Here is a 12607-nt window from a genome sequence, read left to right as displayed (position 1 = left end):
GCTTTAACCCTAATTGGACTGACATGAAAGCAAAAATATGAAATTTATTATACTTTGCAAATATATATATCGTTCTTGGAATATGTGTTTAGAAAATGGTCATGCTTTTGTGCGTCAATAAAATAGCAGAATTCTACTAATTACATTCACATATAAAATTTTACGCTTTTGAATATCTACATGGTATATTCACATGTTCAACCTTTGAAAGCAATCTTAACCATAATATATGTATTTCTAAAAATTAACTAAATATTAAAATTAACTATTTCTAAAAATTAATTAAATATATAAAATCTGTTACATTCAATCAAATTTACTTCAATCAAATATAAAGTAGTCTACACACTCGTCATAACGAATACATATTTTCTTTCTAGTGATGCATGCAATGTAAGTTTTTTGTATACTTTTATTAAAAATTCTGTTATACAAAATTAAAAACTAATATATTTTTAATAACCCTCATTTTTAAGATCATTGAGATTAATAGCCAATGCTTCTCTTGATTTAACAATATTGTCAATTATAACTATATAAATTTAATCATTTCAAAAACTATTTCATTTTACTACTTTCCGAAGCATTGCTGTGTATGTTTGCGCGGAAAACGGTCTTCCACCACTGCCAACGAATAATTTTGTGATACGGTAGCATAAAACATATTCATCATTGAACGAATTCGGACAAGTCAGGAAAAAGTGTGACGCGAGTTTAAAAGTTTTCAACAATTAAAATAAATTGTGAAATTTATACCATTTTTTGAATTTAACTCAATAAAAGGTAATAATTGGCGCATTATAAGTTTTTTGAACAAAATTTGAGCAAATATAAACATATCCGACCTGTTTGAAAAAAAAAAAAAAGAAAATGGCGGCATGACATCTGTCGCTTGCTTTTGCCGACAAATTCTCGAATAACCTAACTTTTCTTATATTTTTATTATTAGAAGACGCTTAACTAAAAATGGCTGATAATGATGATCTTTTGGATTATGAGGATGAGGAGCAGACCGAAACCACTGTTGCTGAAGTCCCAGAAGCACCAAAGAAGGATGTGAAAGGCACATACGTGTCGATTCACAGTTCTGGCTTTCGTGATTTTCTGCTCAAGCCGGAAATTTTGCGTGCAATAGTTGACTGCGGTTTCGAGCATCCATCCGAAGGTAAATCTTTATAATACATATACATAAGTGTGTATACACACATGGAACCATTATTATTTACATATATTGTATGATGAAATTAATGATAGGGACAACTGATATATTATGATCGATTTATCACATTTAAAGCTGACGCTTTCATATGTAATTAATTGAGAAAAAATATTTTTGGACACATTAAATATATGAAAATATTTTGAATTGTAATTTCAGTGCAACACGAGTGCATACCACAGGCTGTGCTTGGTATGGATATTTTGTGCCAGGCTAAGTCGGGTATGGGTAAGACTGCTGTTTTTGTGCTTGCCACTTTACAACAGCTGGAACCCACCGAGAATGTGGTGTACGTATTAGTCATGTGTCACACTCGTGAATTGGCATTCCAAATAAGCAAAGAATACGAAAGATTTTCCAAGTACATGCCAGCTGTTAAGGTAAGTGCTAAAATAGAGCAACTTTTAATTTTATATTAAATATCATTTTAAATTAAAGGTTGGTGTATTCTTTGGTGGATTATCTATACAAAAAGATGAAGAATCATTGAAGGGCACAACGCCACACATTGTTGTGGGTACACCCGGTCGTATTCTTGCGCTAATACGCAACAAGAAATTGAACTTGAAGCATTTGAAACACTTTATTCTTGACGAATGCGACAAAATGTTGGAACAACTAGGTAAGTTTGAAATTAAACTAATACGCTTAATATAATATACATATATCTATGTTGTTTTTTTTTTTTTTGTGAACCAACAACTAATCGAGCAAAATTTTATTTCTTTTAAGATATGCGTCGTGATGTACAGGAGATTTTCCGCAGCACTCCACATGGAAAACAAGTCATGATGTTTTCCGCCACATTGAGCAAGGAAATACGTCCAGTGTGCAAAAAATTCATGCAAGATGTAAATATCAACGTGTCCATTCTTCTACTTGTTCTACTACCACTAGTTATCTCACTAAGCTTTATCTCACTTGCTGAACTGCCACAACATAAACACCACTACACCATTAATCAAAAAATTAAAAAACTTAATAAACATAAAGATAAATGTCAAAATAAGTTACTCGTAACAGTAAACAAATACCAAAAGTTAATAATATGAAAAAGCAAGTATAAATGAAAAGAAGACCAATCAAAATGGTCGTATTAAAAGAGATAAACCATAACATTGTAATTTGCTGAATAACTAACTATAATGACGAAAGTAATAACACAATATCAAACAATTAACGATTAGCTCGTCTCGTAAAGTGGCGTGGACCCTTTGCGACGTACTTTTATATACGTTCCAACATCCAACAACAAGATTAGTCAATACATCGATCATTCTCAAATGATGATGATGATGATGAATGAACAATGCTTACTCGCAGACAGCATTGGAAAGGGCAATGCCTGGGATGCAACTGTAAGCCGACTACCAAACGGATATAATAGGTCTAAACTTTCCATTGGGGGCTCACTCGAAATTCTATATGCGTGCAGCTGCGACTGTAGCCTGTTTCGAAACTAATGAGATGTGGTGGTTGTGTGGCCGTATGTAATTATAGAATATAAATGTTTGAAAATTTACTAAGTCAGTGAATGAACTCGAAAGACGCTTCAACTGTCTGTTTACGATTCAGCGGCAGCGATTGGAATTTAGCGCTGAAAAGTGGCAGATGATTCATAAAAACATTGGTTTTCAATAATTGTAAGTTGTTAAAATATACCACATTTAATTTTATATTACAGCCCATGGAAGTTTATGTGGATGATGAAGCAAAATTGACATTGCACGGACTGCAACAGCATTATGTTAAATTGAAGGAGAACGAGAAAAACAAGAAATTGTTTGAATTATTGGACGTACTCGAATTCAATCAAGTAGGTTTTAGCAATCGAATTATAAAAACTTTTTAATGTCAAATATGTAAATTTTTGCACAAATAGGTTGTAATTTTTGTAAAATCCGTTCAACGCTGCATGGCTCTAGCCCAATTGCTAACTGAACAGAATTTCCCCGCTATTGGCATACATCGTGGTATGACCCAAGAAGAGCGTTTAAACCGTTATCAACAGTTCAAGGACTTCCAAAAACGTATTTTGGTGGCAACCAATCTTTTTGGCCGTGGCATGGATATAGAGCGTGTAAACATTGTATTCAATTATGATATGCCGGAAGATTCTGACACTTACCTACATCGTGTTGCAAGAGCTGGTCGTTTCGGTACCAAAGGTTTGGCCATAACCTTTGTTTCGGATGAAGCTGATGCCAAAATTTTGAACGAAGTGCAAGACCGTTTCGATGTCAATATCACTGAATTACCGGATGAAATCGATCTATCTTCTTATAGTAAGTGTCTTTGTTTTGGTTGAGCTGAAAATATGCATAATTAATTAATTCATAACTCTTTTTTTTCTCTATTTTTAGTTGAGGGACGATAAGATATTCAAAACTTAGTATTTTTATTGAAATGGGATACTTCATTGTAAACCAACACAATGTAGAATGTATAACTCAAATAAAGGTCCAGCTATAAAAATATACATATTTTATTTTAAGACACTTCGTTTAAGAAGAGTAAAGATATATATTGACGAATAATTAAATAAAGAAATCTAAGTAAAAGTATAATACAATTTTGTTTTACTAAATTTGTAATATAGGTAAGCAATATGATTTTATAGTATGGAATATGAAGTTGGTCCACAGCTTGTTGGTCGGGACGTACAATTAATTTTTAAACCGTTCTCGCAGTTTATTACTTATATCTCGGAAAGCGGATAAAATTTTGTATAGATACAGTTGAAATTCTATAACTCGGACTCTTTAATTGGTAAGAGAATTCAAATTTCATACAAATTTACTTCCCTAACTCCAAGTTTTTTTGTGGATTAAGGTGATTCAAGTTAGGGAAGTTCAGCTGTATATTGGAACAAGTATTGTATTTCAATAAAATAATTAACAAAATAGTGTAGAGCCTTTTAAGTACTACCATAGTTTTCGAATATGTAGATGAATGAATCTTTTGCGATTTTGTTAAACAAATATTTTTCATAAAACATGGCAACTCCATTTTCAAAGTTCCGTTATTCGTGTGTATTTAACGGAAGTTGTATTCAATTGATGAATGACAAAAATTTACGAGAAATCTTGAATTATTAACATTTTAGCAGTGATAAACGAGTTTTAAGTTTATGTGTACCAAACTTATGGCGTCCCGTACAAATGTAGATCGTATGCAAATAATGTACAATATGTGCAAACGAGAGGTTGTGCAACTACAAGCCAATCTGGGTCGATTTTTGGAGGGATGTGAAGTTATTATGAGACACGATGTATTCAAACATTTTCAAAATGATTCTGGTCAACTAACTCATGCTAATGTGTTTGCTTTGATGTCCTACGATAAGTATATGTCACGTGTAGCGGCCGTCAACAATTTGGCACGTAAATTCAACATACATTTGCAGCTGCATAATATCAATAAAATCCTAGCTGGCGATGTTGGTATTGGACTGGAAACTGTTCCGTATTTACTCGAAGAATTTGTTGAATGGCATAAAGTATTAAGCGATAAGAACGAGAGTTTGGATTACAACGTTGACTGGCGGCATTATCATAGTGTAGAGGAGGAGAAGTGGACGAGTTACCGAAGTATAGATAAAGAGAAGTCACCACTGACTGCAATTGCTCTATTGGACGACAGTGAAAAAGTACACGCTACAAATGTTGTAGGCGATGGAAAAAATGCAGCAAAACGTAAAATAAAATTTGCTGAACCAGAATCATTAACACTTGAATCACTACCGTCATGTGTACATTTGCGTGACTTGTCAGCATTCACTGCAGGATATCACTTTAGCGCATTCGTGACGTATATAGATAACATAGAAGAGTTATGTTTCTATGCTTGCCAAATGCGCAACGATTTGTTATACGATTTAAGTAACATGTATAATCTGCCAAAGAGTGTACGAATACCTTCGACGAATGTTATTTTTGGCATCTCAATTAATGGTAAGAATATATTACGCGGCGTGCTGCAGTCGCCAGATAAGAAAAATGAAGACAATTTACATGTGCTGCTAATCGATTATGGCGAATTAGTGCCCTTAAATATCAATGATGTACAATTTTATGATTTACCCAAAGTCTACAAAGAATTACCTGCACAAGCCATGAAATGTACGCTTTTGGGTGTTAAAGAAACTACTGACGACTGTAAAGAGAAGGAGACGCATGCATATGTGCTGAGCAAAATGTTGCTGAAATATGAATTCAAAGAGGTGAACTTGGAGGTCGTGAGACAAGTAGGCAGAGTTTTGCAAGTTTACATTATTGAAAGTCGTGTTATATTAAAGAAATCGCCAGATGTAAGTGGTATTTACTGTAAATACAAGAATATATTGTATATTGTAGTGTATTCCATAGGTTAAAAAGCCGTTAAAGATGTCAAAGAATCCTTTCGTAAATTCTTTTGAAGCAGATGCATTTGATGATGACTCCCAACAAGAAGAAAATAAATATTTCGAAAAATGTGTGCTAAAAACGCGTATAGATGATGTGCACAAAAATGATATAATATATTTAGAAGTTATGCATATTGCACAACCAAATATGTTTTATGCGCAAATACTAAATGAGCGGAATGAACAATTGAAACAACTATTTTGGAATACAAATGAATTATCTGTGGAACAGAAGTTAACTGAAGCGCCACAAATAGGCGATTTAATATTGGCACAGTATGCAAAGGATCACTTTTGGTATCGCGCTAAGGTCATTGCGGTAGAAGGAGATACAAAGTTTAAGGTATATGTACAATTTTGAATTTTTTCCTCTTCAAAAGTTAAAAGTCTTTTCTGAATACTATATATTCCCTTCTGCAGGTATTCTATGTAGACTACGGTAATATTGATATGGTATCATTAGAAAGCATGGCTAAATGCAAAATTTTCCAAGTAGAAGAACCATTTCGCGCAGTCCTCTGTCGTTTCGCTGGCATAAACGATATTACAAACGGAGATGTGGTTCTTTTCGAAAAAGCTGTACAGATGTTGGTAGTTATTTTATTGAATCAACGTATTGAAGTGCAGATAATTGAGAAAATTAACGCAGAAGAGTTATGCATACATTTATTGGATAAGGAATTTGTGGAAACAACGCAAATGCTCGTCGACTTGGGTTATGCAAAAAAAGTAGAGGAGATTTAAATATGTACTAATTTCAATTGACTATTTAAAGGTGTATACTTTTACATATTTTTAAGAATACATATTTTAAATATTGTTCGGTAATCATCGTTTTATTATTTTTGTCAGCTGGTAGGAACTAATTAATCATGTTTGGCATCCTTTATTACCTTTCGCAGAGTTTATTCTTATGTTTAATTTTTAAAGTCTAAGATTTAAGCTCTCGCACCTAGGGAAGTGATACAAAAAAGAGAATTTATTTTAACTGGCACTGCTCATTTAACGCTTTAGTGAGAGAATGATCATTTTAAGCTTATCTTGCTTAAATTTTTGATGGCAAGAATGGTTGTTGTTAACAGCACGTATTAACTTTTCTCCATATTAACTAGTTTATATGCGATATGATATCGCACTAACCACTTCAGGGTATCTTAGTAGTCTCCTTTCTACCATGAGCTCAGTATATTTTTAGTTTCTGACTTGTGTGGAAGTGTTTGCTTGATTTGCTATGTGGAAGTATCTGTTGATTTCGGTTAATATATGAATATAAATAACGATAAAAAATTAATTTTTAAGTGGCATGCTTCTGCTGGCACACAACTCAATACTTTACAGTGACAAATAAAAAACTGAAAAATTCTCTGCGGGAAATGTGGTAGAAAACCTTGAAAGGATAACTGTTGACATCGTACTACATATTATAAATTCAAATTTGAATATTAATATTGTACAAGGTCATGTGCTCTATTTTGTAAAGTTTTGTTTTAACAATGTTAGCTTCTAAAATAATAAAAAAACATATGACTAGTTATTAACGTTTAACGTTTTTTACAAAATAGTGATGTTTGTCAAAATATTATGGGTCGTTTTCGGAAAGATTAAAAATTTAGTTTGCGTCACCAAAATCGTATGTTAATAGTTTCTTGAAATCGAATAAAATATTTGCATATATGCAAATACGTTTCTTCACAACACATTTTTTTTATTAATTAATGGGGGACAATAAAATTTTGATATAAACTGGTACGTTGTTAGAGAACTAATAAATAAACACATATTCTTCGTGAAATTTCAATAGTTTGCTGTCATTGGCTAAGTGTAGGAACATTTCAGTGTTATATCGGTGGTTTGTTGATATTGCCAAAATCTTTTTAAATACAGAGCAAGTACGATAAACTTGAAATACGCGACGTTGCATATCATTAATACTTCACAATGGAGAATACGGTAAGACAAACGAATAAAACGAATTAAATATGCAAATACTAAATTTAAATTAGTAAATAAAGTAAATTAAATTTAAATTTGAGTTTGAATATTGATAGTTATTTCGATATTCATTCCTATTAAAATAAATGTGTTTCATTATTATGCTATTTTATTAATTTTAATATAAACAAACATTTATTTTTCTAATTATAGACATCCAACTATAAGGAAAATTCACAATTTCATTTCTCAATTCCCGACTATTGTGTTTTCGGAGCACTGTTGCTGTTCTCTACGGCAATCGGAATCTATTTTGGTTACATAAAGTAAATTAATGCATTACAAATAACAATGAACAAAATATAAAGTTCTTGATTTAGGAAGAAGCCTGTTAAACCAAGCAGTGATGAGGATCCAAAAGACCAGAACTCACCGGGCTACAGTCCTGAAGGAATGAATGAGTATATGTTAGGATCCAGACAAATGAAAATATTTCCAGTAGCAATGAGTCTAGTTGCCAGGTTAGCATAAGAATTTCTATATTTTCTTAATAATATAATATAAATACAAATATGTTATGATTTTTTCCTAAGCTACATTTCCGGCGCAATGATGCTGGGCACACCACCGGAAATCTACAATTATGGCACCCAGTATTGGTTAATTATTGTAGCGATATTTTTTATGGCAATTGCGGTGTCAAAACTTTATATACCAGTTTTTTTGACATTTAAAGTTACTACCTCTTATGAGGTGAGTATTTTTTTATTACATAGTATTATATATTAAAAAAAATTTGTATTAAAAGTTGCAGAAGTGAGTGGAGAGGTAGAAAATTTAATAATCTTTAGTTGTATGAAAATATCATTTAAATTTATGAATATAATGTCTGATTTCAATCGAACTTAGTATTTGCATAATATCAATAGTTAAATCTCTTTTTGAGCGCTCTCTAACTATTCTCTAACATACGATTTATTTAGCCTTATCGGTCTAATCAATCGCATTGTTAGTTCCGTCTGCTATATATTGGATATAAAAGCTCGTCAGTGTTGTTCACACGTTCATCTATCATAGAATAAATTTTGAAATGTAGATTTTTCAGCAAGTATTTTTGAATTTTTCCATGTACTTGAACAAAACAAAATGTTTTCGAAACAATTATGGCAATATTTTATTTTTATTTTCAGTATTTGGAAATACGTTTCGACTCACGCGTACGGACTATTGCCTCCTTGTTGTTTATTTTGGAGACGGTTTGTGAAAAAGATAGATATGGTTTAGTTAATGAAGTAACTTCAAATCACTAATTATGCTTTTTTCTACAGTTAATGTACGCGCCAATAGTTTTATATGTGCCTGCCTTAGCATTTAATCAAGGTAAGCTGATATGGAAATGTTATATTTATACTCTCCCAACAAAGTTGCTAAGAGGGTATGATAGTTTTGTTCACCTAACGTTTGTTTGCAACACCTAAAACTAAACGAGTTAGATATAGGGTTTAATATATCAAAGTGATCTGGGTGTCGAGTAGATTAAAAACAGTCCGTCTGTCTGTAAAATCTGGCACAAGGGATCGTACTAGGAAGGGGCATATTTGGATGTCATTTTTTGTGAAAATGGTCGTGACCTCGCCTCAAATAGGTTTTTAGTATATAACTATTTCGCAAACCAATAAAACTAAATAAACCAAACTTTCTGCAGTCACTTTTCTTACGTACATCATTACACACCATAAAACTAGGTGAGCTCGGTTAATAACCACGCCCAACTTCCATGCAAAGGTTATGTTGAAAACTACTTAAAGAACGTTAACTCACTAACAGAAAACACAAGAAACACTAAATTTTACAGAAGAAATTACAGAAGGAAGCTGCACTCAGTTTAAAAAAAAGGGAAATGGGCGTGACGTTGCCCACTTATGGGTCAAAAACCATATCTTAGAAACCAATCGAACTATTTTAATGACATTCGGTATATAATATTTTCTTAACACCCTGAAGACACGGACGGAATATGGACAACCTACTTCCCATATAACTCAATTTTGAATTCCATCTGATTCCTTAACTTTATAACATATACATTAGGAACCGATGATAATGGCAGAATAAAACTTTACATAAATACTGTATTTAGAAATAAATTAGTTATCCTCACTGGTCTTTGCCTTTTTCGCTACATTTTTCTCGCTTTCACCTGTAGACCGTTTAGAAAAAAACATGTCCAAGTAGGTTTGTTTCTTCCTCCCTCTCAGAATGTTCCGGAAATGAGTTAGGCAAGTGTCATTAAAAAGGTCAGATGCATGTATGACCTGTTGCAACTTTTTCTAGGTGTTTTTTTTCCACGTTTTATACCGAACCGAACCGAACCGAACCGAACCGGACTCGTATCTCGAATTTCACTCGTAACTAAAAAAAATCATTTGCTCGTCGGCTCGTATCTTGAAAAACTCGTATATTGTTTAAAGTTTATGAATTTATATGTTTTTATTTTTTATTTCTTCTTAGTCACTGGTATTAATGTGTACATCATAAGCAGCGTCGTGAGTGTGATTGTAGTGATCTACACAATATTGGTAATATATTATACATATGTACATACACAAAAAAAAAACATATTCTCTCAAAACTATATGTACATTTAGTCTAAACTTGAATGCTTAGAATTAGTTATTTACATGCTTCATTTTAGGGTGGTATTAAGGCCGTTGTCCACACTGATATATGGCAAACATTTATTATGTTTATTGGACTAATAGTTGTTGTCATAATTGGAACGATATATGCAGGCGGACCTGGACCAGTATTTCAGCATGCTGCCGAACGTGGGCGCATTATTTTCGCCAAGTAAGTTTAAAATAAGATATTTTGTATTTCCCCTTTCTAATCTTATTTTTTTCCCATGGTTCTTACAAGTATAAACCCATCATTATATGAAAGGCAGTCATTATGGGCTGTATTGATTGGTGGCTTTTTCTATTGGGCCGGCTTTTGTGGCGTAAATCAGACAATGGTTCAACGTTACGTGTCCTTACCGACATTGAAGAGTGCACAGCAAGCGATGATCATCTTTACGATATGTGCTATAATATTCCTCTCGTTTTGCTGTTTTGCGGGTTTATTGATATTTAACTACTATCGCAATTGTGATCCGCTAAGAGCTGGATTCATCTCGGTAAATATTCTATTCTACTTTTTGTTTCTGGTGTCTACAATATACTAAGTAATTAATTGAATGTACCTCCAGAACAACGATCAATTACTACCGTTCTACGTAATGCAAACTCTTGGCCATCTACATGGCATACCGGGTATTGTCATTGCCGCCATCTTTGGTGCGGCGTTAAGTTCCATGTCGGTTGTATTCAATAGCATAAGTTTGGTGGTGCTCGAGGATATTTTGCGTGGCAGTTTTAAATTGAAACTCGGCGAACGCGCTTCAACAGTAGTTGTTAAATTCACAATCATTATCGAGGGTATACTTTCTGTTGCGTTCATTTATATACTCGAACAGTTAAGTGGCATTTTGAGTATTGTGATTTCGCTAGTTGCCGTTGGCAACGGTACCATATTTGGTATATTCACACTCGGCATGTTGGTACCGTGGACCACTACGAAAGGCGCTTTAACTGGTGCCATTGCGGGCGCTATTATGTCCGGTTGGGCATCTTTTGGCGCACAAGCAGCTAGAGCTAACGGTCAACTTGGTTCGCATGCTTTAGAAGTTTCCGTAGCGGAATGCCCAGTTAATTCAACATTACCAGCACCCGGTTATCTTGATGAATCGGAGGTATTCCCATTATATCGTTTATCTTATCATTGGATAACTGTGATTGGCGTTGTGACAACATTGCTAGTTGGCACAGTGACATCTTTTCTCTGCGGACCAAAGGATTTGAAAACATTGAACGCAGATGAAATATCACCAGTAATGCATAGGTAAGAGTGATTTCTTTACATTTCTTTCTGTTTTGGTTACTAGATGAAACTGGAGTTTTTAATAGAACTGACAATGTAGCAGTCTTTCAATTAGAAGAATTTTTGATATTGGAGTTTCGGGAACTAACTTCATTTCTTTATACTGATTCTCTACATTCCAAGTTCTGTGGATATTTTTTTAGATTTAGATTTTTAAATGCAAAAAAATGTAGAGTGTAGAGGTCATTCAGTCAACTTGGTATGTACAATCAAAATAGTAAATAGTAAATGTATTAAATCGTGGAATTTCAATTTCTCGTAAATTAGTTTAAACATGTTCAGACAACTTCTGCCATATTCATAAAGAAGATTTATGTTGAAATATTTCTAGATTAATTTTAATTTATTTTCCTTTTTCTCGACACAGATTTTTACCGAAGGAATGTTTCAATGCTACGCCTAATGCAAGTCCTTATCTATCACGTGCGAATTCTGCGCGAACATCAACTCATCTTTTGACTAGGTTGAAACAGCCGAGTGCTCCGAAAAAATACTAAAATCTTAAGATTAAATAAAGTATGTGAAATGTGTTTTTTCTTTTATCGAAATCGTATGTTGGTTTAAAAATGAAAATTAAATGAAATGTAGTAAAAAAAATATAATGTAAATGTAAATTCTGTGAAATTCACTCAACGATTTTTTCTAATTGTCTACATGTAATCAATGAACATAGACTTCCGATTTTATTAAATGTATAATATTATACACTTCCGACTTCCGTTGATTAGCTAACACATTTCCGCTGAGGTGTGTTTTAAGTATATAAAAAAATGTCGATAGGTGTCGCCAAAACCTTACCTTGGGTGTGTTCAGTAAATATTTTGTATTAAGGGGCTATACCAGTGCAACCTATAAAAAATTAGCATATTTTCGTGAATTTTTTTACAAGAAAGTACTGGATTTAATGTTTCGAAGTTTTTTGGACATAATAGGGTAGATTTTCAGCTATATTTTAAGACAAAACTATTGAAAAAACGGAGTGGTGGCTTCGGAGGTGCCAAAAAAAGCAGTTCCCCAACTGCTGACATGATTCCTGCCGAATAAGTAGTAGAAACAAAAAAAATTCAAAA

At 33.0% G+C, this 12607-nt stretch overlaps 3 protein-coding genes across 4 annotated transcripts; all 3 read left to right on the top strand.

Annotated features, from left to right (window-relative positions):
* Positions 1-621: 621 nt before the first annotated feature.
* On the top strand, positions 622-3698 carry LOC105219804 (ATP-dependent RNA helicase WM6). 2 transcript variants are annotated; one of them, XM_011196121.3, is made up of 8 exons: positions 622-783; positions 950-1165; positions 1379-1599; positions 1658-1841; positions 1952-2070; positions 2904-3035; positions 3102-3504; positions 3583-3698. In XM_011196121.3, exons 2-8 carry the CDS (start codon positions 967-969, stop codon positions 3594-3596), a joined length of 1272 nt encoding a protein of 423 aa, XP_011194423.1. In that variant the 5' UTR covers positions 622-783; positions 950-966; the 3' UTR covers positions 3597-3698. The 2 variants fall into 2 exon arrangements, with proteins under 2 accessions (XP_011194423.1, XP_028901164.1); XM_029045331.2 differs by having other exon boundaries at positions 632-783; positions 953-1165.
* Positions 3699-4235: 537 nt separating this feature from the next.
* LOC105219805 (tudor domain-containing protein 1) lies at positions 4236-6452 on the top strand. The gene is made up of 3 exons (XM_011196122.3): positions 4236-5528; positions 5587-5967; positions 6045-6452. Exons 1-3 carry the CDS (start codon positions 4350-4352, stop codon positions 6366-6368), a joined length of 1884 nt encoding a protein of 627 aa, XP_011194424.2. The 5' UTR covers positions 4236-4349; the 3' UTR covers positions 6369-6452.
* Positions 6453-6941: 489 nt separating this feature from the next.
* LOC128919783 (sodium-coupled monocarboxylate transporter 2-like) lies at positions 6942-12236 on the top strand. The gene is made up of 11 exons (XM_054227803.1): positions 6942-7574; positions 7770-7882; positions 7937-8077; positions 8150-8309; positions 8747-8812; positions 8885-8936; positions 10068-10135; positions 10252-10406; positions 10476-10734; positions 10807-11498; positions 11905-12236. The coding sequence occupies exons 1-11, from the start codon at positions 7563-7565 to the stop codon at positions 12032-12034; spliced, it is 1848 nt and encodes a 615-aa protein (XP_054083778.1). The 5' UTR covers positions 6942-7562; the 3' UTR covers positions 12035-12236.
* The last annotated feature ends 371 nt before the right edge of the window (positions 12237-12607 follow it).

Source organism: Zeugodacus cucurbitae, chromosome 3 (assembly GCF_028554725.1).
Source record: "Zeugodacus cucurbitae isolate PBARC_wt_2022May chromosome 3, idZeuCucr1.2, whole genome shotgun sequence".
Classification (NCBI taxonomy): Eukaryota; Metazoa; Arthropoda; class Insecta; order Diptera; family Tephritidae; genus Zeugodacus; species Zeugodacus cucurbitae.
Note: the sequence above shows the minus strand (reverse complement) of the source record. Positions and strands in the feature narration are given on the sequence as shown.